The 27338-nt window shown below is 38.3% G+C and overlaps 1 protein-coding gene across 4 annotated transcripts in view; it reads left to right on the top strand.

Moving 5' to 3' along the window:
• Positions 1–27338, top strand: part of LOC136856717 (transcriptional regulator ATRX homolog) — a 462565-nt gene that overhangs the window by 305446 nt on the left and 129781 nt on the right. For all 4 annotated transcript variants that reach the window (XM_068225163.1, XM_068225164.1, XM_068225166.1 and 1 more), the window contains exons 20-22: positions 6343–6555; positions 11838–12015; positions 12114–12284. In XM_068225163.1, coding sequence (XP_068081264.1) covers positions 6343–6555; positions 11838–12015; positions 12114–12284 — 562 coding nt within the window. The remainder of the gene's footprint in view (positions 1–6342; positions 6556–11837; positions 12016–12113; positions 12285–27338) is intronic.

Here is a 27338-nt window from a genome sequence, read left to right on the forward strand (position 1 = left end):
ATAGCTGGACACCGATATACAGGGTTGGCTAGACTGATTTTCAGCGACTTCTCGCTTTCAAGTGAGGTGCTATCTATCATTAGATGTATGAAGCTCATTTCGATTGTCATATTTTCCTGTGTTGCATCTGCTGATTATCACCAAAAAGCCTAATAAGGGGAGTCATAAGAGTTATGGACAAAGATTTATGTCAAGCTTTCTTGATAATCTTATGAGCTTCAAAATCATTACATAATTGGGATTAAAATCTCGAGATTACATTTTCTTATGCCAGTTATAACCTGTCATGTAAGGCAGCGTTTTGGAAAGTATTTTCGTAGTAGATTGGTCAAGTCACTCGCTCGATATTAGAAGGTGCGCAGGTTCTCTTCATCTTTTATTTTTTTATTTTATTTTTTTTTCTCAGCTCTCAAAACTTGCCCGGTAGGTAAAGTAGGTAAAGTCCTCTTCATAAGAAGGGCAGTGTGAAAGATTGTGGAAATTACAGAGGGATAAGTATACTCAACTCAGGTTACAAAATTTACTCAAATATTGTCAGAGAAAAATTATTCAGATATTATGAAAATGTGATTGGAAATGAACAACATGGATTTCGAAAGGGGCGCTCATGTGCTGAAGCTTACTTTACCTTGAAAATCTTAGTCGAAAAACGCAGGGAATTTAACTTGGAAACTCACATAGCATTTGTTGATTTTAAGAAAGCCTTTGACCTAGTTAACAGGAACAGACTTCTTAATATCTTAGCAGAAGATAATGTCCCACAACAGTTAATAGATAACATATACAACATGTACAGTGACAACCTTATTGCAATAAAGTTAGGTAATCATCAGACTGAATGGAAACCGATCAGCAGAGGTGTGAGACAAGGTTGTGGACTTTCTCCTTTGCTGTTCATAATCTATATGAACAACATAATACAGGAATGGAGGCATGAAAGGCATGGATCAATCCCAGTCAGCAGATATCTCACACATCTAGATGCCATACTCTTTGCTGATGATGTTGCAATGGTAGCATCATCAGAAGATGATCTTCAGTGGTCAGTATTTAATCTACAGAAAGTCTCTTCAAAATTCGACATGATCATTTCACCACAAAAGAGCAAAATAATGGCCTTTAAGGGGAAGGACCCTATCCCGAGTAAAATCTGTTTAGATAATAAAATTTTGGAAAGAGTCAACGAATTCAATTATCTGGGATACAATTTATCTTACCAAGGAGAAATTGATATCTCTGCAAAAATAACCAAATTTACCAGAACAACAGGAATCATAAATCATGTCATGAAGCCATCTCTTGTCCAGAAACACACTCGCTTATGTCTTTATAACACTTTAGCCAGACCAACCCTTTGCTACGGCAGTGAGGCATGGACAATAAGAACTCAAGACATTTCCAGAATTACAGCACGTGAAATGACATTCATGCGCAGAACAGCAGGCTATACGAAATGGGATCGTATAAGAAATGAAGATGTGCTTAAGGGACTGAATGTGAAATCAGAAATCAATTACATCTATGATTACCAAGAAAACTGGAAACGTCATGTTCAAAGGATGGAACCTGGAAGACTACCAAAGGAGATCCTACGCTATCAGCCAAGAGGACAGAGATCTATAGGACGTCCAATGAAGCGATGGAAAGAAAATGCAAGACCGTAACGGGCCACATGGCCCAATACTTGGAAGGATGATGATGATGATTATGACATAACCTCCCTGCCCAAAGGCCAACCTCACCTTCCCGAGATGAAAACCTGTTCCCAGCCCTGTTGACAGAGTCACAGCGGTATAACCGTTACATCCATTATGGAGGAAATGCTGTGATTTCAGCTAGTCCATTAGCTGAGAGGTGGCAGCCCCACCAATGGTCTTACTTCCTTCAGGCTAGCAACCCGTCGGAAGGACATTTGACTGCTTTCAAGTCTTGCAAAAAGTAAAATGCAAGACCGTAATGGGTCACATGGCCCAATACTTGGAAGGAAGATGATGATGATATTCAGGTCCACATTTTCAATACAAATTGTACAATGTTTTAATTACAAATAGTTTCAGGGACTAGTTTCGACCTAACAGTAGGTCATCATCAGCCTAAAGCAAATCAAACACAAATGCATCGAAGAAATTAAACAATATAAAGACACAAAGGTTTTAAAACTGTACATACCATGTAAGATATTAAGATAAGAATTAGAGAGATGCGCTGCACTACGTTACAAAATAGCTCTATGATAGAGATTCATAAAAACATTAGGTAAAGTCATATCAGGCCCTCAAAGCGGTCGATAAATTACGCGCTGGCTAACTACGATTTATACTGCCGATAGTGCACATGGAAGTGGTCAAACGGAGATTGTTTACGAGGAGGGCAAGTTAATTACTACTTTACCCATAGGTGGTAGAACTGGCCCTAAATTTCTTTTTTATGTCCAAAACTGTGCATCCTTTCTGTATAGTATTAATTGCCTTCACTATGTTTAAATACACTTTCTGTCTTAAATTTATATCTTTATATTTCTGGTGCTTTGTGTTGTACAACATTTCATTCATTTCATACTCAGAAATAAGAAGTTTTGTTATAGCAGCATTCCAACTTAATGGTTGATCTTCCACTTTGGATTTAACAAGTCAAATCTTTTGCAAAATATAGGACATTGTTCATATCTTTTATCAAAGAAATTTTATAAAACAGCCTTTTATAAAATATTCCTGCATTACACTCCTATATAATAGATATTGTACAAAAGATTTTTGACAAATATCTTTGATAGTGTAATGCCAGCCTTAGGTTTCTGGTTATTTTTGATTCTCAGATAAGAATGTGTGAATAAGAATCTCATGTACTTTACATCACTGTATCTGTATTACTTAGTAGGAACACTGACAGTGAATTCATCACTCCTTAACCCTCTAGTGCCACGCTGTCATGCTGTGAATGTGCCAAGAATGACAGGTTGATTGGGAGCATTTTGCAAGTCCCTATTTAAAGGGCCACATAATTTACAATTTTGAATATTAAATTAAGTTTCAAAATACATTTATAAAAAAATGTTTTCTGAACACTTTGAAAACAAAAAATTCAGATTTAAAAATAGCAAAAAAATAATAAAATAAAAATTGCAGATAAAATGTGGTAATTCCTTTGCAATGCAGCCGTCCAAGTGAATAGACACAGAAAATTTGAAAAGTATCTGTTCGGTAGTGATGCAAGTGCAATAACAGGTATAACTTGAAAACAATATTCTCTCACCCATGGGTAACTAAGAAATATCGAGCTCGAATAAGTATTACTACGAAGCGTGTTTTTTAAGTAACGTCCGTTTTGTTGTAGACACTAGTAGTTGCACGTTATAATTTTTTTTTTTTTTTTTTTTTTTTTTTTTTTTTTTTTTTTTTTTTTTTTTTTTTTTTTTTAAAGACGTCACTCAGTTAGCCTTAGCACTTGAGGTGGAGTGGTCGATGTAGGACGGGCAAGGAGGTGAGTGACGGGATGGGCAGTTAGATCACATTTTAACGGCATTTTATTCTTCAGTTCATTCATGTTTCCTTTTTCTTTTTAGGCCCCTATTGTCAACTCACAATCAGGTTCAACTTGCATCAGTATAACTCCACCTCCTAATCAAGAAATCTATTACAATGTGGCATCACCAGAACACTGTTTTATGTACAACATGCACATAATTTTATTTGCATAGCCACTTACGGAGTTTTATAATTGACAATTCGTTGTTTTGAACAACAGTTTTTACATATGATTTTAATTGGACATCATGTTCACACCGCACCATTTTAACATTGAAGATTGACAAGACACTATCACGCCGCGTCACAGTATACAAAGACTTTACATTTACTTATTTTAATGTGTCCTTGCCTTATTTTTAATGTTATGTATTTGTATTTGTGACTGGAGATGTCCTATAAGAGGACGAAACATGTTTCACGAGTGTAATTTTAATGAAGTCTTTGTAATAAAGACAATTACAGTATTGTAAAGGTGGAATTATAAAATCTAAACTTTCACAAGTTGACACTAGTAGTTCGCGCATATATCGCAACAAGCGCCTGCGTCTTGTACTGGCATGCCTCGGGAATGACTGTGCTCAGTTTCAGCTCTGTAACTAACCTGTACGGTTCTGTTCTGTGCTTTCAAAATGTTTAAGACTATCAACTCGCCCGCCACGTGTGAGGTTCGGCCAGTGATACGGTTTTTGTCAGCATGGAACCTGTCTGCTGCAGAAATTGATCGACAGATTTGCAAAGTGTACAGTGATACTGTTATGAGTGAAAGCAAAGTGCGTAAGTGGGTACGACAATTCAAAGATGGCCGTGACAACGTCCATGATGAGGACTGCTTCAGTCGCCCTTCTTTATTTACAGAGGATTTGGTGGCTTCAGTTAAAGCGAAGATTCGTGAGAACAGGCGCTTCACAATAACAGGTCTCTCAAACGAATTTCCTGACGTGTTGAGATCAGTGCTTTACAACATTGTTTCTGAACACCTAAAGTTTAGGAAACTGTGCTCCCGTTGGGTCCCGAAACTCCTAACAGAGGACCACAAAAACCAAAGATCTGAGTGTGCGATGAAGTTCTTGACTCGTTATGATGAAGAAGGTGACTTCTTGAGTCAGATCGTAACTGGAGACGAAACATGGGTTTCGCATATCACGCCCGAATCGAAGCAACAGAGCATGGCATGGAGACACACACACACTCACCTGTAAAAGTGAAGGCCAAACAGACTCTGTCCCAGTGCAAAATCATGGGGTCGGTGTTTTGGGATAGGCATGGTGTTTTGTTGGTCGACTTCATGCAACGAGGAACTACTATCAATGCAGAAGCATACTGCCAAACCCTGCGAAAGCTACGCAGAGCGATTCAAAACAAAAGACGTGGCATGCTAACAAAGGGAATTGTCCTTCTCCATGACAATGCAAGACCTCACACTGCAGGTCAGACCCGCGATTTATTGGACAGTTTTGGCTGGGAAGTTTTAGACCACCCACCCTACAGTCCTGATCTTGCGCCGAGCGATTACCATCTGTTCCTCCACCTCAAACATCACCTCAGTGGCAACCATTACAATGATGACGATGACGTGAAAACGGCAGTGAACTCATGGTTATCGGAGCAGGTGGAAAGTTTCTATGAAGAGGGTATTTTAAAATTGGTTACGAGGTATGATAAGTGTTTGAACAAACTTGAAACTATGTTGAAAAATAGACTGAAGTATGTACTTTCTGAAAATAACTTTACTTTTTTGAAATAACCTTTCGTTGTGTACTTATTTTTAAACGGACCTTACTTAAAAAATATGCCTCGTATTATTATTATTATTATTATTATTATTATTATTATTATTATTATTATTATTATTATTATTATTATTATTATTATTATTATTATTACTACTACTTGTATGTATGGCTGTGAAGTGTTACATCATATTAGTATTTGTATTATTATTATTATTACGATACGATCACGTTGTGTGTGAGGATATGTCATTAAGTATTAGTGTTATTATTATTTACGTAGTCGAATGATCGTATTGTGTGTGAGGTTACTAGAATGATTGAGAATATTCTGTACATTGTAATCTATGTTTTGGACAGTCTGGAATATTCAAGAAAGTAGCTATTTTTGTAAGGTAACTTTCTAGACGCCTGGCCAGGCACCTATATAAAGTGGCTATCATGACGGTGAAGTCAGTTACTGTTGAGTTACTGAAGTTGTGGTTTGGAAGTTATTGGAAGAGAGTGGCTGTCATGCCGATTTAAGGCAGTCTCCATGTTGAATTGATTGGTAGTCATCTGTCTTCACCTGTGTTTCCAAGTGTAACCCCGGTGGTATTCGGTGTCAGTTGGCAACTGTTTGAAGATGGTGGCTTTGTTGATATTCTACAAGTGAAGTGTTTTTGTTTTGTGATACTGTGATTAAGGTTATGTGAGTGTGCAATTTGTGAATATATGTGAACAAAATTCATTGTACCAACTGACAGCATCTTGTGTGCGTCTGTATGGATACATTAGTAGTTCAGGAGGCAATTACCATTACGTAACTGCTATTCATCACGGGACCAGAGAAACCCCTGAAATCCAATGTGCATAAATAAATTAACAAATTAGCTGTGTTCTTTACTCTGAAAAAACTGTAAGATCTTGCCATCTGCCATTCATAATCATGCTAAATGAAGATAGTAAGGTGTGCTTGTCAAACGACAATATATAGTTGCTGGTATTTTACGCACTAGTACCAAACAATGATAAATCTTTGTCTGGCGTTCTAAAGATTAAGAGTTACTTACTTCATAATGCATTATTCTCTCTCTCATCTGCAGGTTGGTGTTTAGCCAGTCCCTGTACTCTCTGGACCTCATCGAGTACTTCCTCAAGCGGATAAATAAAGCCACGCACAACGATGTGCTTGATGAAACTCTGAACAATCACAAAGGCACGTGGGTCTTTGGTAAGGATTACTTCCGCCTGGATGGGTCCACTTCTGCTGAGAACCGGAGTGCATGGTGTAAGGCTTTTAATCAGGAAGACAACAGGTATGACTCTTCTTTATTTTTTATTAATCCTTTTAAATCCATTTCATTTTACAGTTTGTTCTCTTCCGGCCGCAACCTGATTTGTGCCAGTATATGCTTCCAACTGAAGGAAATACAGGGGATAATAGTGCGTGACAGGCTGGATGTGAAAACACTCCATGATGACGAGAAGCAGGAGGTCGTTAAAAATCTAGAACAACCATTTAAAATCCAGGCAGATACAATACTGTGGAGAACAAGTTGACTTGCTTCAAAAACTTCATTTTGGGTACCACACATACCACATTATGTCAAACATCACTTAAAATGAAACTGTGGAGTCTGAATGCCATTTTGGCCCTCATGCAGATGAGATGTCAGTATAAAAACCGAGATCCGAGCAAGTACTACAGAGAACTCAGTATAAGGATCAGACGAGACATCAGGGAGGCCAAAGCCACATGACTTGAGGACCAATATTCCAAAATTGAAGACCTGGATAGGCATCATGATATGTTCCATCTGAACAAGAGAATTCACGAGGTGGTTCAGCATGGACTGAGCTGCTGGACAGATGAAAGTGACAACTTGATTCTGGATAAAGACATGAAGATGCAGAGGTGGATTGAGTATATACAAGAACTCCTTGACAAAACAGGGAAGACCTGGAACAATGAGAAGCACTGATAGGCTAGAACAGGCACTTAAGAGTATAAAAATAGCAAAATCTCCAGGGCCATATGAACTTCCACCTTTTTTATTTTATTTTTCCAGTTTATTAATCCTTTTTTAGTCCATTTCATTTCTTACAGCTTGTTCCCATCCAGTCATGACCTGCTGGGTGAGCAACGGAGAAAACTAATGCTGACACTCTTCAACAAGATTTATGAGGCTGGAGAATTCCCTAATGACTGGTTGTAATCAACGTTCATCTGCTTTCCAAAGAGAACTAATGAAAGAGAATACAAAGACCACCATATAATCAGCCTGAAAAAATCTTCCAACGGATGAATCACCAAATTATCTACAGCAAAACTGAAGAGCACATTGGTGATACGCAATTTGGGTTCTGCGAAGTTCTTGGAACTCGAGAAGCCCTGTTTGGCATTTGGATCCTCGTTCAGAGATGCATAGAGGTCAGTTGCCCGGCAATCATGTGTTTCATGGACTTCGAGAAGGGGTTGGACAGAGTTCGGCATGAGAAAATTATGAGCATGCTGAAGGAGACTGGTATAGATGACAAATACAGCTACATAATTAAAAACCTATATTGGAAACGGAAGGCCTGTGTTCAAGCGGGACACACTCACGATTGAGGTCGCAATCAAACGAGGTCTGAGGCAAGGATGTATTCTGTCCCTGCTCCTGTTCAACCTGTACTCTGAGACCTGCTTTAGGAACGCTCCGCATGGTGTAGATTGTGGTATCAAAGCGAATGGAGTGACGATTAACAACGTCATATAGCTGACAATACTCTCATTATGGCCAATAGTGCAGAGAACCTTCAGCACATCTTATCGAAAGTGGTGGAGACTTGTGAAAACCTTGGCCTAAACTTGAACATGAAGACCAAATGCACGATTGTGAGCAAGGACACTGTCATAGCTATTAGTCTGTGAGTCAGTGGAATTCCGATACAGAGGGTCAAGAAAATCACGTACCTAGTCATTGTCAACAGTGAGCACTGGGACCATTCTCAAGAAGTAAAATGCTGCATTGAGAAGGCCAGTGCAGCATTTACAAGCCTCCTTCAGATGCTTTGTAGCAGCTTTGGGTTTGGATCGCTCAGTGCTGTGTGTTCTCCATTGTGGTGTACAGAGACGAGTCCTGGACTGTCGCGAAAGCCACCGTGAGAAGATTAGAAGCATTGGACATGTACGTCTACTGTCGCTTGCTTTTTACCAGCTGGGCAGACAGAATACGCAGTGAGGAGATCTTGACCAGGATATGTAAAGAAAAAGAACCGTGTAGGGCTGTTAAGATCTAGAAGCTCTCTTACATGGGTCATATCATGAGGCACCTGGAAATTGACACCCTACTGCAAATAATTATTAAAGGGAATATCGAGGAGAAGAGAGGTCCTGGAAGGCCATGTACGTCGTGGCCGGAGAATCTGCGACATTGGGTTGGTCGAACAACCGTTTTGTTATTCTGCGCATCCAAGAACAAAACTGTGATTGCTGGAATGGTCGCCAACGTGCGATGACAGATACGTTAACTAGAAGAAGAAGAAGAAGAAGAAGAAGAAGATCTAAATTATACTGTATTTACTTGCAGTCGTATCTGAAAGAAATTAAATCTTGACAAATACTCTAAAATATTCTAGATCCTGAAAGAACCTCCTGAAGAAAAATCTGCAATATGTCAGGCCTCATCTCTGAAACAATTTCACTCGTTCATTCATTCATTCATTCATTGTTATTCTCCCTTATGGAAGTGGGCCTTGAGCTCTACAAGGAACTTTTACACCAGGGATACAAGAGATTTGTTTTATATTTGTAGGGAATAGTATGCTATGTCACACATTTTGTTGATTTTACATTATTTTTTTTTTAAACATACACAGAAGAAGTTCTCTATAGCGAGAACTCCATTATAACTACAGCTTTTTTTTCTGTCCCTTGGAAATTCCTATATTAAACTGTGTATTATCCTTTGGTTGCAGCGAGAACTCTATCACTGATCCATCCGTTATAATGAGTGATTAAGCACGTGTAATTTTTTTTCCTTATCAATATTTATGCACTCCAGCGATGATATTGAATGTGATCAGTCATCATCGCTAGATTATTTGTTATCTGCACTAGCGAGCTCTCTTGTCGACATTTGAACTCAAAAGCGATATCAGAGTCGATTAGTAATACTCGTCGACTGGTGTTCTATAAGCACAATTTGAATTGAAAGACAACATGTTTTCGTAATAAATGCATAAATAAAGTGGGCAATAGCAATAGTTAACTCGTTAAAAATAACAGCTGAAGTAAACGATCGCTTAATTTTAAAACTATGTATTGAAATTAAGTAAGAATACGGCACAGAGTGGATGACTGATTTTGGAGGTTAATTTACTCAGTAAAAACTCGTTATGCGTTTCTGCAGGGGACAAGGAAAGATAATGTGTTAAGCGAGAAAATGTACTATTGAATACACAAATAAAAACTATCCAATACGAATATATAAACACTTTATATGTTTTGTTCCGACATGCGTACATTTTATGTCATGTATGTACAGGTACAGTGAAAGATATAGGCTATCTACCGTTTCTAAAGATGCAATGAGAGTATTAAAAGGCGTGAAGAATATGAGAGAACAGATATGAAAACCTCTTCCACTGGGGGTTATTAAATAAAAACGGTGTATTAAAAGGTATGTAAAACACCTGGCAACGAATATAAAAACTATTGCAGTGAGGCCCTGTAAAAGTATCAGCTCATTATTGCAGATCACACTCCTTCTAAAACAAATGTCAGCTGAAACGTTATATTTCGGACCAGTGGGTTAAACATCGTTTCCAGGCCACGCTCTTCGACCATGAATTATTTGGAAGGTAAACTCTGCCATGTGCGAGAGAAATTACTTTGACTGTTATCTTGAATGCGACAACACTTTTAATCGACTCTTAATTGAAACTCGAAGGTGCGAGTTTCAGCATACACACCACCGTTCACAGATGCGGATGCCTGTCCACTTCCTGGATTTTGTCTTCATTAGTAAGCTATTTCACGACTTTTTCAGTATCTGTAACGAGGCTACCTCAAAACAGATATGCACCACGCTATTCAACTTCACGCAGTTGTATTCCTAATCCTTACGTCTATCACATGACAAATATTCGCTACCCTTCACTGTATTACTCAACACAGAATAAATTTCTGACTTCTGAATGGAATGCAAAATACAAACACAAACAAGCTTGCTGGGTTATTCAACAATATCAGTGAAGAACGGAGAGTAAAACTGAACTTTCCTGAGACTAATGGCTTGCTTCCCAAAGCTATAATTTACTCTCTAAAGTTCCGGAATTCATGGCCATTTCCTGTTTTCACATAACATTCCACGACCTGCCTCCTGTGGCCAGGGGCTCTAATCTGTGTTGGAAATCACGTTCCTTTCGCAAGGGATGACAAAGAACAATTTCAGGGCTGGGAAAAATGTGATTGTACTGAGCGGTAATAATGAAAATTTGTGAGGCGATAAATGAGGTGTTTTTAAATACAGTAAATTTAATAAGACTTGAATCGGGACTTCGAATTTACGACTTGCTTAGCAAGAAATCGTCTTGATGAGGAATGCGCATTATGAGGTTTCACTGAATTTTCTTGCATCTGGTTCAATTTGGGAAATGCTATTCCCGAGTAATTTATAGCAAAAAGTTATCATTACTCTACCGGTGCTTGCAATATGTTTTCGTGATACATATGAGGTTAAGTTAGGTCAGGTGACTCTGTTTGAATAAGAAAACTGAAACATTTGCCACAGAAGCCACTGGAGTGATACTACTCCAATTCTTTAGAATGAAATTGAACATCCGCGTTCACGTTGCCTCGAAATTAGAAAAATAATTTACAAATAAGGCATAGTATGGGAATCTGCAAAAACGCAAGTTTTGAACAAACAGATTGCTGTTACATAGTAATTGTAATGTGTGCAGAGTTTTTCCCACTTTTTACAAAAAATCTGATATAACGACAATCTGCTATAGCAAGCAGATTTTTGTCATTATGAATTCTCGCTATAACGGACTTCTACTGTACAAAATTAATTAGTGGTTCTTGTAGTTTAACGTAGTTGTTACTTTTTATAGATCCTAGTTTAATAATTTCAATCACCTTTGAGAGTGTACTGTCATTTATACACATTATGTTACATACAAAATAACGTTTCAAAAATTAATGTGTTTCTTCTTGGCTTAAATTTTTATCACTAACTAAAGATTTTAAGATCATAATTTAATCTTGAAGAGAACAATTACTATTTACCAAGTGGGGTAAACATATTTACAAAATGAATATATGGTTTATTGCTAGTGGATCTGGTACCATTACCATTATGCTACCACCGCCATTACCATTTTCACTTTTTAATATATTTTTTATATTTCTTTAACCTAATTCTACCATAAGTTATATGACCATTGTCATATAAATACAGTTTCATACATCGGAAAAATTGTGCCTTCAGTGCTTTATGGGCATCATGGGAGAGTACAAATTGTTGTTATAAAAAGCTTCTAAGGTTTTGTCCAAATATTTCATTCTCTTTTGTGAGTTCTGTATCTCATCTGTGCTATGTTCCCACAGATCACGCTTGTTTCTGGTGTCAACACGGGCTGGCGGACTTGGCATTAATCTGTACGGAGCGAATCGTGCCATCATCTTTGATGCATCGTGGAACCCTTCGCATGATGTGCAGAGTATCTTCCGTGTCTATCGCTTCGGGCAGAAGAAACCGTGCTTTATATACCGTTTCCTTGCCTCGGTATGAAACACTTTGGTGATTTATGTAAGCTTCCTTCCATTTCAGAATTCATTCTTAGAAGAGTAATTGAAATTCCTATAATAATGTTTTGTTTCCAGGGTACTATGGAGGAGAAAATCTATGATCGTCAAGTGGCAAAACTGTCCTTATCGTGCCGTGTTGTGGATGAGCAGCAAATTGAGAGGCATTACAACATGGCCGATTTGGCGGAACTGTACAGGTTCAATCCGGAGCAGAAGACAAAACGACCTACTCCAATTCTGCCTAAGGTACTCTGTAAAGCGTTGTTACTGCAGGCAGTTTATGTAGCAGAGATAATGGACATCACACATTATCTACTTTTGATCCATACGGGGTGGCCCATATTTATGTATACAACTTTTAAAATTAGATTACACAATTACAGTACAGCTAGCATGCACCAGTGGCTTTGCCTGCATTTATTAATTCAACCGTTAGATGTTTCTAAACCATTTACTTAGAAGCAAAATAAAAATATATATGAACATGCATAGTTTTTACAAAAATTGCTTGAAACTTATTTTATTTTTAATAATATTGTTACTTTCAGTGCTTAAGATACCATATTGGCAGATGGTACAAATAATATTAAAACAATATGAAAGGCCTTTTTTTTTTACTAATATTTCCTTATAGAGCTTCTGGATTTATATTAAGTGTCCGTCCATTTGGAGTTATGATCTATAGCATGTTTCCCTTCCTAACTCAAGAACACCCCTCGTACGGGAAAACGGCGGCACATAAATTTGTGAAATTCAATATTTAAGTTCAAGACAGATGCGGAAGAAACTTAAGTTACAAATTATTTTTATGAACTGAAGGGGGCGAGGGGTTTACAGGGGCTGGTTTGTACACAATCAGAGGTAAACTACGGCGCATAAAAAACCTCTGTATTGAAGTGTAAGGCAAATTGGTGGGAGAAAATAGACAAATAATTTTTATGGGCTCGAGGGGTGAGGGATGCATTTAACTGCATTTAATAAATTTCTCCAGGCAATAAAGGCTAGGAAACCAACACAGCAAATACATACTGTAGATGTCTCTACAGAAGTATTAATGTTAAAGAAAGAAATCACACACATAGGCTTACTGCATAACTCTCACTCAACACAAGATAGTTATGCACTGATTTAAAGCCTAAAAACACACACACAACAAATAAATACTGCCGATGACTTCTCTACAGGAGTGAGCTGCCGGCGGTTCACAGAGTGAGGGACTACATGAGGCCTGTACCAGAGAAACACAGAAGAAGGAAAGTGAAGGAAGGCAACGAAGCGATGGCTGTTCCTACCATTGTGCTTCCCCCCTACAAATGTATTTATGAAAAAGAAAATGTTATGTAGTTATTTTAATAACTCACGGGCAAAAGTGCCTCATCCTTTTTATCTGTCTTTCATAATACATTACAAAGTACATTATAATATCCGTTAATCGCGAGGAATTATGGGTGTCTCAGTCCAGCTCCATGGCTAAATGGTTAGTGTGCTGGCCTTTGGTCACAGGGGTCCCAGGTTCGATTCCCGGCAGGGTCGGGAATTTTAACCATAATTGGTTAATTTCGCTGGCACGGGGGCTGGGTGTATGTGTCGTCTTCATCATCATTTCATTCTCATCACGACGCGCAGGGCGCCAAATCAAAAGACCTGCATCTGGCGAGCCGAACTTGTCCTCGGACACTCCCGGCACTAAAAGCCATACGACATTTCATTTCAGTTGACAATGGGAGAAGAAGATTGAGTCCTACAACTTTAAGAGATTGTCCTTTTGCCTTGATGCACAATGCAAAACTGAAACGAACGGGGAACTGCAGACGTCCAAATTGATACGGTATTTTCTTAAGGATGATTTGAATCCAAGGAAGGAATGTTATTGTACCTGCGGCATGTCCAGTCATGATGGAGGATTTAATAATATTCGGCATCAGTTGACTGAGAGTCATGTTCCATTGCAGAGGGAAGGATGATTCATATTCCTGAAAAGGATAATCGGTACCACAAATGTCCGCTCCAAAGTGTTCGAGGCTACTCCAGGTAACTTTAATTTGTTGAAAAGTTTTGTTGTGTAGTTGACAGCCTCATCTGTATTACATGTCGTGTCGAGGTACTTGTAAATTTGTAGAAAACCAGGTAAATCTTGTAAAAAAAAAAAAAAAAAAAAAAAAATCAGAGTGAGTAATTTGAAAGAAAATGCGGATCATGTTTTTTTGTTCGTAAAGTGAAATTCCCAGGTTCCCTGAAAGTTTAAGTGAAGGAAATGGATATCGGTAAATATGAAATAAATAAATAAATACATAAATAATTAAAACGATGAGAGGTAGTATAAATAATTAATGAAATCAGACCTTTACCTGAGATTCATCTAAGAATATGACTACGTTTAAAAAAAATAATCTGTGTGTGCTGTAGATTTGGCTGGGCATCACACACATACACAAACAGACAACACTTCTGGATATCACGTACTGTACAGTATATGGCTCCTCATGTCAGGGACCAAAAATGACTTCCTACGCCAGGAACTTAAAATGGCTCCTTGATTTGTATTACCGATCTTCTGTATGTTGCCTAGCGACAGTGAATCTGTGCGTTTAATCCTGTGGATTGTCATATCCTAACACACGGTTTTTCGTTCATAACTCACCAACGAACGCAAAATGAAAAATCCAGCTTCAAGGTGCATTTGAACCCTCTTCCATTTACCTACCATATAATCCCAAATACCACCCGCCACCGAATAAGACCCGCACCCTAAATTTGAGACGGCAAAATACGGAATAAAATAAAAAATCAAATTACTTGCATACCTATTTAATTTTCTTCAAATATACCACAAATATAAATTCAAACAGCTTACAATTAATAGAATCACCACAAAAATCGTAAATAAAATCAGTCCACTACTAAGATCATTCACAATTCGTAGTCATCTGAAGTTTCACCATAGGAATTTTCGTCGCTGGCATCTTTCCACAAATAGTCATCGTAACTACCGTCCACTGAATTTGAAATTCCACATTTCTTAAAGCTTTAGGACACTAGATCGTTGGGAATGCGCGCCCATTCGGTCTTGATCCAGCTGCATATTAGTCCCACTTCAGGCCTCTTCACTCGTCCGGTTGGTGTTAATGCATGATCACTATCAGACATCCATTCGATGTACAACTGTTTCATTGAAGTTTTGAAAGGCCGGTTCGTGGACACATCCAACAGCTGTAGAATAGAAGTGAGTCCTCCGGGAATTATCACGAGATCAGTTTTTCCTTTCCTCATCATATCTTTTATAGCATCAGTTGTATGTCCTCGGAACTGTCCAACACAAGCATGTTTCATTTTTGTAACAAAGCTCCCGGACGACGTTGCCGAACACACTTCACCCAGTCCTCAACTAATGCACTGTCCATTCAGCCGGACTCATGTTCTAACAATAACACCGGACGGCAAGTTTCCTTTCAAAAATTCACCTTTTCAATACTAATATTAAACTAAATAAGTTATAACATTTACTTGGAACTAGTTTTGACACTGGTGAGCGTCATCTTCAGCCAAATATGAGAACAGGCAATTGTAAATATACATGCAGTCGAACCTCCCTTCTGCGGACACCGTCAGTTCCGAGAAAGAATGTCCGTTACGAGAGGTGTCCGCTAAAAGAAGTAAAAATAATCAAACATTTTAATGGCAAAGGACATCCACCGTAAATATAAGCATACATATTTTTATATTTATTATTCTAAGTAATTTCTGTGTTAGTATTTCATAGAGAGTTATTATAAGTGATTTTACATCATTTACAAACATTACAGCTTCGCGAAGTAATCGTGAAGCTTCGTCTGTGTAAATTTAGCACACGTTTTCTTAACTGTGATATTCTCGAAAACAGAACAAAGTCTGTTAAATGGTTCCATAGTGTTCTATTTTCCTCCCCACTCCTTTAAAATTTCAGTTCTATTCTTCACAATAGTGTTTATTTGAGTTTTCCCGCAGTTGGATTTTTCGGCAAGCTTTCTCACTGAAAGTCCCTTGTCACTTTCTATAATCACATTTCTTCTTGCCTCGAGATCTAAACACGATCGTCCCTTGTTACTCATGTTTAACAGACAACTCAAATGCTACGGTATTTCTGTCTCACTAATTAGCGCCTGTACTGTCTTTTCCTTCTCACCTACCTGAGCTCGACCTTATCAGCGACAATCCGAGTTATGAATAGAATGATGCAAGAAGGGACGAAAATCCCCAGGTAACTTGTGAGTCAACAGTCTCTGGCAGCATTTCTGGGCAATTAGAATTCTCAGAATAGGCCTATACACCACTAGGTAGAACTGCATTCCGATGTACACTCTCTCCCCTCGCACTCGAAATAGTATAAACATTCAAAAGGGATTTCCTTATGTCTGAAGAATGGTTTTAAAAGAAAGGATAACATGTGGTCCGGCGTAATAAATTGTCCTGCAACGTGTAAAGTATCCGCTTAAGTCAAGTGGACGGGACAAATGGCGATGTCCGCTGTCCGGAGTTCGAGGTGTCCGCTTAAATGAGGCCAATTTAACACTTTTCTTATGTAAAATAAAATCGGTTCCGAGGAAAATTGTCTGTATAGGGAGGTGTCTGCTGAATAAGGGTGTCTGTTAGGGCAGGTTTGACTTTATCATCATTATATCAGTGCACATATGAACACTTTTAATATGGGACGTATGATGCACCTCAAAATATCTGGAGAATAAAACTTCAAATAATCACAATTTCAAAATCTTGACGTCACGATTAGAATGACAATTAGCACAATATAATTCTTTTCACTCAATTTAGAATTTCAAAATTGCAGTAAAACCCTGTGTTTTGAGTTCTTTTGAGATCTCTATTCCTTTCAGTTAACACATTTCACTAGAAATACCGTATCCTAACTCACATTTTTCTATCACAAATTTGTGGAGTCGTTCTTCAAATTCCGGAAACACTGCACTCCGCCTGCAGAACGCTCTGCGATCGCCATTACTTTTTAGAAGTTTTTCCTTCTTTTTCCGCCAATCACAAATACACGATTCATCAGTATGGTACTTTCTGCCAACAGCACGATTTCCATGTATTTCAGCTTCACTTACAACTTCAAGTTTCTTACGCACAGTAAATGACCGCAGACAGCACTTTCACGAGACAGATACGAAACTCGAATGTGAGTGAGGTAGACTTCCATAACCAACAGTTTCAACTCTCGCAAAGTATGATGTCCCGCGAGATCAGCTATTCGCGCACCCAGCATACCAGCAACACTTGTGAAACAAAGGACGATCAAGCATCCACACCAGCAGCTTTCATATTTACCACATATACACGCATATTCTTTGATTTACCCTATTTCATTACCTTACATTTCACGTTTACATGCCACTGTAACCATATTGAGAAAAATTGATCTTGTTTTCTAGAACGCAACTAAAACACAATAAGACCTGAATTCCCGTTTACATATTGTGGATATTGAGTACGGTAACCGTATTCAAATCTATTTCAATACTCCATGTGAACATAGTAAATATTTACGAGAGTGAATGGCTGGAATACGACCCGCACCCAAGATTTAGAACCAATATTTTGGGGAAAAAAGTGCGGGTGATATTCAGGACTATACTGCACCATCCTTCGGGGGAAACTCTTTCTAGAACCCTATCGGGCGACCCATGTATTGCACCGGCTTTTCCCTCCCCTTCCAATTGCATCAGAAATTGGAGTCAACCGAATAGATCATTAGAGTTCGTGGTTTATAGCATTTAAAAATCAGTGATTTAGCGTTTTGATTTTCAAATTTAGCGTTTTGTAGCATCTAAACTTCTCAAATTTAGCATTTTGTAGCAAATTGGTTAAAAATAGGGAATAAAATTATACTGCTTAATCACACATTGCTCGTCATGCAGTTTTGAATTCACTATGGAAAATAAGACAAACATCAACATAAGACTGCAAGAAGTATTAACGAACACACAGGAATATGCTTATTTTCAAATTTACAAACACAATTTCGAAGTGAAAAATACTATTCTGAACGTATTTATTTATCACAGTACAACACACGTACAAGGAAGAGGAAATTCAATGATGATTTAAGTACAACATGCCAATTGTTTAAAAGGTGTCCTTCATTTGAGACCGCCTATCAGTTACAATTATGTTGTACTTGCTAAAAAGAACTCTACATCGACACTGTTTGTAGAGGCCCAAATGCACAGAAGTGCTGCCAAGGCAAAGGAAAGCCTGCAAAACATTTTTTTTCTTCTTCAAGTTTTTGATTGCAGATTCGGCACATCAATATAGGCCATCTGTATCGCTTACATAAAAATGTCCCGATTTGTGACTTTCGGCATGCTGTTTGATCGTCACTTCGCTTCTACCCATAGCTAACAGACAATAAAATAAATCGCTACCGTACTTTTAAACAGAACTACTACTCTACACCAATGTCAAGAATAACCGACTATGATCAAGGGTCAACACACAAAGAGAATGAACGTGGTGCTTGAAAGTGTATTTGCTGTTTGATTGACTGGTCTTTGCAGTGCCCTTTAGCCAGTGAAAGAAATTCCACACATTGAATGATTTAACCCTTTGGGCTGCCATTACTTGTGAAAGGAAATATTCCCTTACTTACTATTTATTTTTTCGTCACTTTAACATAAATTTGATTAATCGCATAGGCTACATAAGAATACACAAAGCAAAGTGAGCTTTTAGCTCGTCTAAAGTAACAGGAAACCAATGTTTTTGTTTGTAAGTATTACTGGTTTCCAGGGAAGCAGATAAATTAGCAAGAAATGTAGAGGCATAGGTACTGGTTTCCTTAGTGACGTGATCCCAGAACTGTGAGGTTAGAAATTCATTCCCTAAGTCCATTTCTTTCGGATTATTACCCAAACCCCTCCTCACTATAGAGTGAATTTCAAAAACTGGTTTACATGTTACAGAAAGAGGCTTATTGTCAACAAGACCATAATTCCAAGTATCATTTTACTAGACTTCTCAACGAGCGAGTTGGCCGTGTGGTTAGGAGCGCGCAGCTGTGAGCTCGCATCCAGGAGATAGTGGGTTCGAACCCCACTGTCGGCAGTCCTGAAGATGATTTTCCGTGGTTTCCCATTTTTACACCAGGAAAATGCTGGGACTGTACCGTAATTAAGGCCACGGCCGCTTCCTTCCCATTCCTAGGCCTTTCCTGTCCCATCGTCGCCGTAAGACCTATCTGTGTCGGTGCGACGTAAAGCAACTAGCAAAAAAAAAAAAAAAAAAGGGAAGCTAGACTTCTCACTCGCTCTTGTTGCATTCTGGTTTTGTCACATAGTTTCAATTGGCACTATCATCTCGGAACTGAAATCACTTTCATCACTGTCATTTGAAGAAGTATTATTTTCCCTCTCCAGAGAATCTTTTCCACTTTCAACATCACTATTTTCATCCAGTTACGAATAAACTCATCCATGCCGCGCTTGGATGCCGCCATGATTGTTTACAACCTGCGGCAAAATTAGTGTTGGGAAGTGATTTGCAAACCTGCTACTAAATCACCGCTAGTGTGAAATCACAGTTTAATCTGCTAGCGGGTTGGCCAGACTAGCAGGTCTTAACTGCGATTGTGATGATTCGCAGGCGGCAGCGCTGCGCTGAGAGAAATCCTTAAACTAACGTGATCAACCAGCGTGAAACGCACAGCAAGGCCAATAGTAGCAGCCAGTAGCAGTTAGCAGTTAAGAAAGCAGTAGCAGATAACCTAATCAAGTACCGGCAGCGCTGCGCTGCGAGAAATCGCTAAACTAACGTGATCAACCAGCGTGAAACGCACAGCAAGGCAAATAGCAACCAGTAGCAGTTAGCAGTTAAGAAAGCAGTAGCAGTAGCAGATAACCTAATCAAGTACCGGCAGCGCTGCGCTGCGAGAAATCGATAAACTAACGTGATCAACCAGCGTGAAACGCACAGCAAGGCCAATAGGAGCCAGTAGCAGTTGCCGGACTAGCAGTTAAGATAGCACTAGCAACTAATCTAATCAGTAATCACAGCATCACACTCACAAGTCCAAGTCTAACTGTGACCCACACCACAGTCGCAGTTGCGGCTGCGCTGTGATTGTAAACACCTATTGTCGACATTGTCAAACGATCACAGGAAGGGGAAGTGAATAGAATCTGGGGCCGTGGAAGCCATCTTTCCCATTTTTGAAAGGAGCTATTGTCCTGTTGTGGAATTTATAACCTCCCAACCTGCAGTTATTTTAGTCTTCTCATTATCTCATTCTGTTTATTGGGTTGTGGCTTGTGGTTGTAGGTCTAAAAGTGAAAATTTGTGACGGTAGCAGTTGAGTTGACTTAAGTATTTTAATCAGTGATTTGCGACGTAAGCATAATATTTTGCCTACCGTTTTTGTTTTTACACTATTGTACAGTAGTATAAGTATTCGGTACTAAAATGAGTGGTATTGCCAACAAGAGAATTGGCAGCAGGCGAACTCTGAGTGAGTTTTGGGCATTTTATCAGAATAGTATTTTCCTCCTCCTGTCCGAATCCTTGGCTGAGTGGTCAGCGTTGAGACCTTTGGTTTAGAGGGGTCGCGGGTTTGATTCCCGGCCGGTTGAGGATTTTAATCGCGTCATATTAATTCTTCTTTTATCCAGGAGATAGTGGGTTCGAACCCCACTGACGGCAGCCCTGAAGATGGTTTTCCGTGGTTTCCCATTTTCACACCAGGTAAATGCTGGGATTGTACCTAAATTAAGGGCACGGTGGCTTCCTTCCCACTCCTAGGCCTTTCCTGTCCCATTGTCACCATAAGACCTATCTGTCTCGGTGCGACGTAAAGCAAATAGCAAAAAAAAAAATTCTTCTGGTTCGGGGACTGGGTGTTTGTGTTTGTCCCAACACTTTCCTCTTCATACTCACACAACACGCTACACTACCAACCACCACAGAAAAACGCAAATTACATCCCTCAATATAAGGTTGGCGTCAGGAAGGGCATCCGGCCGTAAAACAGGGCCGAATCCACGTGTGCAACGCAGTTCGCACCCACGACCCCACAGGTGTGGGGAAAGTGTCAGAAGAAGAAGTCATTTCCTCCTCCTCACTCCCTGATTTTCTTCCTTAATGAGCAGCTCTATAATTCCAATATAATTATCACATCATTTTGATAAAAGACAGCTGGTTAACCCTCAAATCTATGAGTTTCTGTACATTGCTCAGAATTTAAAAAGGATGGTATTTCTGTATCAGTCATGTCCACAGTAACAAGGAAATGCTCTTTTTAATTTTCCGTAATGTCTGTCTGTATCACAGCATCACACACCAAGGTCTAACTGTGACCCACACCAAAGTCGCAGTTGCATGTATATACATGCATCACGAGAATACCGCTGAAGGGAATTTAATGAAAATCGGTATGCAAAGTCGGGGAATAAGTTGCTACAATCTAGGCCATAAATAATTTTATTCATGCTGAGTGAAATGGTAGTTTGAGGGAAGGCCTAACATTTAATTCTCAAATATTTATGTTAATAGTGGTTGTATCAATAAATACTGCATAACTAAAGTTATATAGTGTTAAATTTCCGATCATTTATGTCTTATATATTGTTACCGTACCGGCTATGATCACAGATATATTCATGAATTTGGATTTTTGTTACCAAGTCCATATCAGCGCCGAGTCACGAAAAAAAATAGGTAAACAGAATTTAATGAAAATCGGTATGTAAATTCGGAGAATAAGGAACTACAGTCTACGCTATAAATAATTTTATAAGACGCCCTAATATAGCAGAGTCGAAAAAAAGCTAAAGGGCTACAATATAGAAAGCTCATAAAATTGATCAACAATAACATTACATTGACCATTATTTGTTGTGACGTGCTTTGTGTTTTATGTTGCCACCCATCTGCGAAGATAGGATTGCTGCTGCATACCGAGTATTTTTTTAAATTTGTTTTACGTCGCAACGAAACAGATAGGTCTTATGGCGACGATGGGATATGAAAGAGCTAGGAGTATGAAGGAAGCGTTCTTGGCCTTAATTAAGGTACAGCCCCAGCATTTGTCTGGTGTGAAAATGGGAAACCACGGAATACCATCTTCAGGGCTGCCGATAGTAGGGTTCGAATCCACTACCTCCCGGATGCAAACTCACAGTTGCGCACCCCTAACCACACGGCCAACTCGCCCGGTCGTACCGAGTGTAACAGCCTACCTGAATATTGGCGGGAAGTAGCTGGGGAGTTATATAACTTTCTTCTTTAGCATGCTATCCCTCTGGTTCATAAATTTTCTGATGCTACAGGTACATAACACACTGGTTCATCATAGCATTCGAGCTGTTCAATCCCTACTCTGAGGCACTGACTCGAATGAGCAGTGTGCATATTTAACGGAATAATGGCACAGGAGTCTTCACGGATGTCTACGGCCTGGTCATTCCAACTCTGGAACTTGAAAGTGAGAAAATCTGCAGTTTTTCATTTGATCGAGTATTTGATATGATAACATTGCTTTTAATCGCTACATTCCTACTGACTGTTGTAATAACCTATGTTGACTTCAGTTAGGAAAACCACAAATTGAGTCTTTAAGAAAATCCCGTAGGGAAGCACGGGTACAACTAGCAATTATTAAAAAGTAGTCCTTGTTGATTCGTACGGTGGCGTACTTTTTGAAAAAAAAGTAATGTACGGTATATAACGTTTTAAAATATGATTATGAAAAATGAGTATTTGTTTTCAGCGTTAGCGCGAGTTCGCCCATGTACTGAATGCTGCACGACAACGTACTCCTCTAAGCCGCAGAGTGATGATGGTCATATTTCGAGTGGCCTTGTATCCTAGGTGTCATTGGCTGAATCACAGTTAATCACAGTTAAAAATCACTGCTACTTCAAACTGGCAATCACAGTTTGACCTGTGAGTGTAAAATCACTGCTAGTCACATCACTAGGCAAAATGAGGTGCTTTTTATTATCCGTATTTCAGCTCAGAGTTACTATTTACACAGAGAAAATAGCTTCAGGTATCATCCGACATCAATCGGTTAGGCTGAAAAACAAAGAGAATAAATCTCTCCGACCAGCTAACTGCGATAATGAACTTATAGATGTTCCGTGCACCAAGACGGAAGTGTCCGTCAAAGCATGTTACCGTTTTACGATCGCACTGGGCGCCGTAATAATTATTTCTCCTGAAATAAATAACATATCTTATTTTTAAGAAAAATGCATAGTTTTAAAAAATATATGTTTATTTCATATAAAACTGAGAGTTTCGCATCTATTTCGCATGAATTGTATAATTTCGCATTTTGAACCAATTTCGCATTTTATAGCGAATTCAAAATCGCTAAAAACCACACGTACGGGTCATATAAGATGAAGGCACATACACTGACAAAGTTTCGGCATATTTCGCATTTATCGCAAATGCTAAAAATCACAAACTCTATAGATCATGCATTAATAGTGATGTCAAGTATCGGCAGCTATGTTTGTCTCCATTAATCGGTGTATAATAAGTTCATCGCGCTTGCACAAGTTCCAATTTGATTTCACCATTCTACGTTCTGCTGAAAGCGTTAAAATCATCTCCGACTTGCTATCCGATACCTCTCAGGGGTAATTAATGTGCATCAATAAGGTATATTATTTTAACGTGAGGCCGACTGGGAACCCGCATTTCCTTTGATATGATTTACCAGCACATCCATTGATCCTTAAATACCAATAGAGTCATCATCCAAACTCATTCAACTAAGAATAATCATGTAATTGTTCGGCGTGAGCTTATCTGCTATATTTATGAAAATAAACTACAATAGTATTAAATTAAATATGTAAATATTTGGTTTATTCAAAGAATTAATATGGGACGAAATAAAATCGTAAAATAATATCCAATTATATTCAGTATTTCTTCATTGAAAGGATAAATCGATAAAATTTATGATTAAGCTTAATCATTCTTCTCGTTAAAAAAAAATTATAATTCTTACAACGTAAAAACAAAGAAAACTTTAAGGAGTGGCATAAGTCGTAACTAACAATCTCATTAGATAGTATTCTTGTTGAATATCCATGTAATCAAAGTATTATTTACGTTAAAGTATGAATAAAGTCGTAAGCAAATAAATTAAAAATGGTTAACATCAAAATTGAATCGCATTCATTTAACTTGAAATTGCTTATTTTGAATTTTTTTTTAATTATTCATTATTCCATACATCTATGATCTCCAAATGTAATGCTAGCGGAGAAAGCGAAGTTCCACATTATTATAGCTCCCGATGGCTATTTAAATATATTCCGATATATATATCAATCAGTTTCTCCAAGTTACTGGATAAACATGTCCATATTATTTCCTAAGGAATAGATGTAGGTATTGCTTAACAATAAATTGTCATAATCCTATGAGGTCTTACATATGTCGAGATTCAAGATTGCGTCGAAGTTCAACTACCATTTCATGGAATTTTAGAGAATATAGTTAGTAACAAAATTTATTTACCAACGGCAGAGACTTAATCCAAGAAAATGCTTCCTTTCATAAATGATGACTTTGATAACCAATACCAATCAAGACTCGTTACAACATGCGAAATCTTGTTAGAAGAATTCAGGTTTACCTCAATATTTATTATTTGGAGATGTTATTTCGATGAGTAAATATGGTTATATATATGGTTATCAACCTACGAATTACGTCAGGTATTTACCGCAAGAATATCCCATTAATCCAAAAATATCTTATCATGTGAGCTTGTATCCGGGAGATAGTAGGTTCGAATCCCACTATCGGCAGCCCTGAAAATGGTTTTCCGTGGTTTCCCATTTTCACACCAGGCAAATGCTGGGGCTGTACCTTAATTAAGGCCACGGCCGCTTCCTTGCAACTCCTAGGTCTTTCCTATCCCATCGTCGCCATAAGACCTATCTGTGTCGGTGCGACGTAAAGCCCATAGCAAAAAAAAAAAAAAAAAAATTCATACCGCCGACACGTCAGATATAATCAGTGGTTAGTATTACAGCATGTAATTACTACCAATAAATCTCAAGTATGCATCTCTCTCCATATCTCAACCGTAAACATTACAACTTCACCTAATTCATCCCTACAATCATATCCCTCAGAATATTTATATTTATAATCTCATATTTACGACGAATAAACTCTTAATTACTCATATAAATATCTAACATTACTTCTAAGCGGCGTAAAGTCTCAATATTCTATCACCGAGTGACAACATTGTATTAATAGGTTATATTTCTACTCAAAAAACACATAATTACTCATCCCAGTAAGAGAAATACAAGTATGAACAAATCAAGTTCATATTTACTCACATGTGACTGCGTACTGCCGATAACCAAATCTTAATAACCAATAAAAAACATCTAACTCCTCTCCGTATTACGGTTAGATCATAACACATTATGCGTTTCACATTTCCTTGGTAATCATCGAAGCATTATTTCAAATCTCTCCATATCTGTCTAAAAACATTCGTACATAAGGATATTGGTTTCCGTAAATGAAGATTACCTATTTCCATATTTTAAAAGCGCTTATGGTAACTTCTTTGCGACGACACTGCTCACTGAAAATATATCTCGAAGATCTAATTTCAACCTGCATGAAAATCATGCCTCTAACCTCTAATTACTACATCTATAATTTACGTACTATTTACTTTGAATAAATAAAATTACATGAAACTTAACTTTATCTGCAGGCATTACTGGACTGGGCTAGACTTCTTCTTCTTCATCTTTAGGCAGCTGGCCGCCTTCAGGTCATGGCTGCGTCACATATTGGAAGTAGCAACTGGTTACGGACTTGTAGAATCAGCTGGCGTGGAGTTGGTCAGCTATTAATCCCATCTCGGATTTAGCCACTCATGACGAGGCCGTTGATTGCATGTAATGGAAACATATCCAACATCATAGTTAGTGACATAATCTAGTTGTTCTTGAGGAACTTCTCTTGTATCTAACTACAATTTTAACAAGTTATTCTACCAAAATTCAATGTTAATTCTACGTCAGAAACTTTGTAATAGTATTCTAGTCCACTTTCAGCCTTTCGTTAATATATTCTTAATTGGCGATAATTTATTTTTAACTGGTGACTCGCGTCAACTTTCGGTGTTAAACTTATTCTTCGATAATATATATCCTCCTTCTTTAATTACGATTTCCTCCTCGTTTCTTTAAGATTTCCTCCTCGTTAGACTTGATATATATGTATGTGGTTGGCGCAATTTTTAATACTACTTGACGTATTAGTTCTTCTTCAATTCTTGCTCCGTAGAAGTTTTTTTTGTAATGCCTTCTTCTTTCCGTGAATAGTAGTAATAATTTTTTTAACAATCTGAAACACCCTACATTTTTTTTCACGGCCATTTGGATTCCACATGTCTGCACTTTCTTCCAAGATCTTCATGGCCTATTTAATTCTGCACGTCTGTATATTACAAGTCGTATTTTCTGCCGCATGATTCCCGACACTTTATCGCTATTCACGGCAAAACGACGATTTTAATATCGCGATTCTAAATGACCAGGGCAATGAAATGGTACAATACGGTATGTTAAAAATGTCAAATGATGCCGTAGGTTTGGCTGGGCATCACAGACACGTACAGACAAACACTTCCTTTTATTATTATAGATTACAGAATTTATTGCAGACAAGTATACAGCAGAATAGATCACGTAAATTACATAAGCGCTACGTTTCATAATTTATCATGCGCCCGTCACTGTATATACATGCTTCCAGATGCAACTTCATATTATCATAAGCCACTTGACATAAGTTGATAAGAATGATGTTCAAATCATCGATTATTTGAGGTACGAAGTTCTGCCCGGTGATGTCGATCGTATGATCTATCGTTGTCTTTCAGAACCGCTCGTAAAAATAAATCTTCTGGGCTGTAATCGGGATTGAACGGGCAATTTCATAGGCCCTCATCTGCCAATCCACCAATCCGGAAACCCTTTGTCCAGCTACACCCAAACTGTGCAAGTGTCATCCTGTTCCCACCACACTTTGTCCAAGCCGTATCATTGAAGCAGTAGAGGATGGATTGAAAATAACTATCTCATGTGATCTTGTTAAAGAACAAAGGGCCATACCTCACCTCACACCTCACGTCATGACTCCATAACTCTGGTTGTTCATTTCACTGTCCATGTGGGGGCTTATGGGCCATTAGTACACACAGTTGTGTCGATTCACTCTACCTGATGCATGAAATTTTGCTTCATTAGTCCATAT

Source organism: Anabrus simplex, chromosome 1 (assembly GCF_040414725.1).
Source record: "Anabrus simplex isolate iqAnaSimp1 chromosome 1, ASM4041472v1, whole genome shotgun sequence".
In the NCBI taxonomy this organism is placed as follows: Eukaryota; Metazoa; Arthropoda; class Insecta; order Orthoptera; family Tettigoniidae; genus Anabrus; species Anabrus simplex.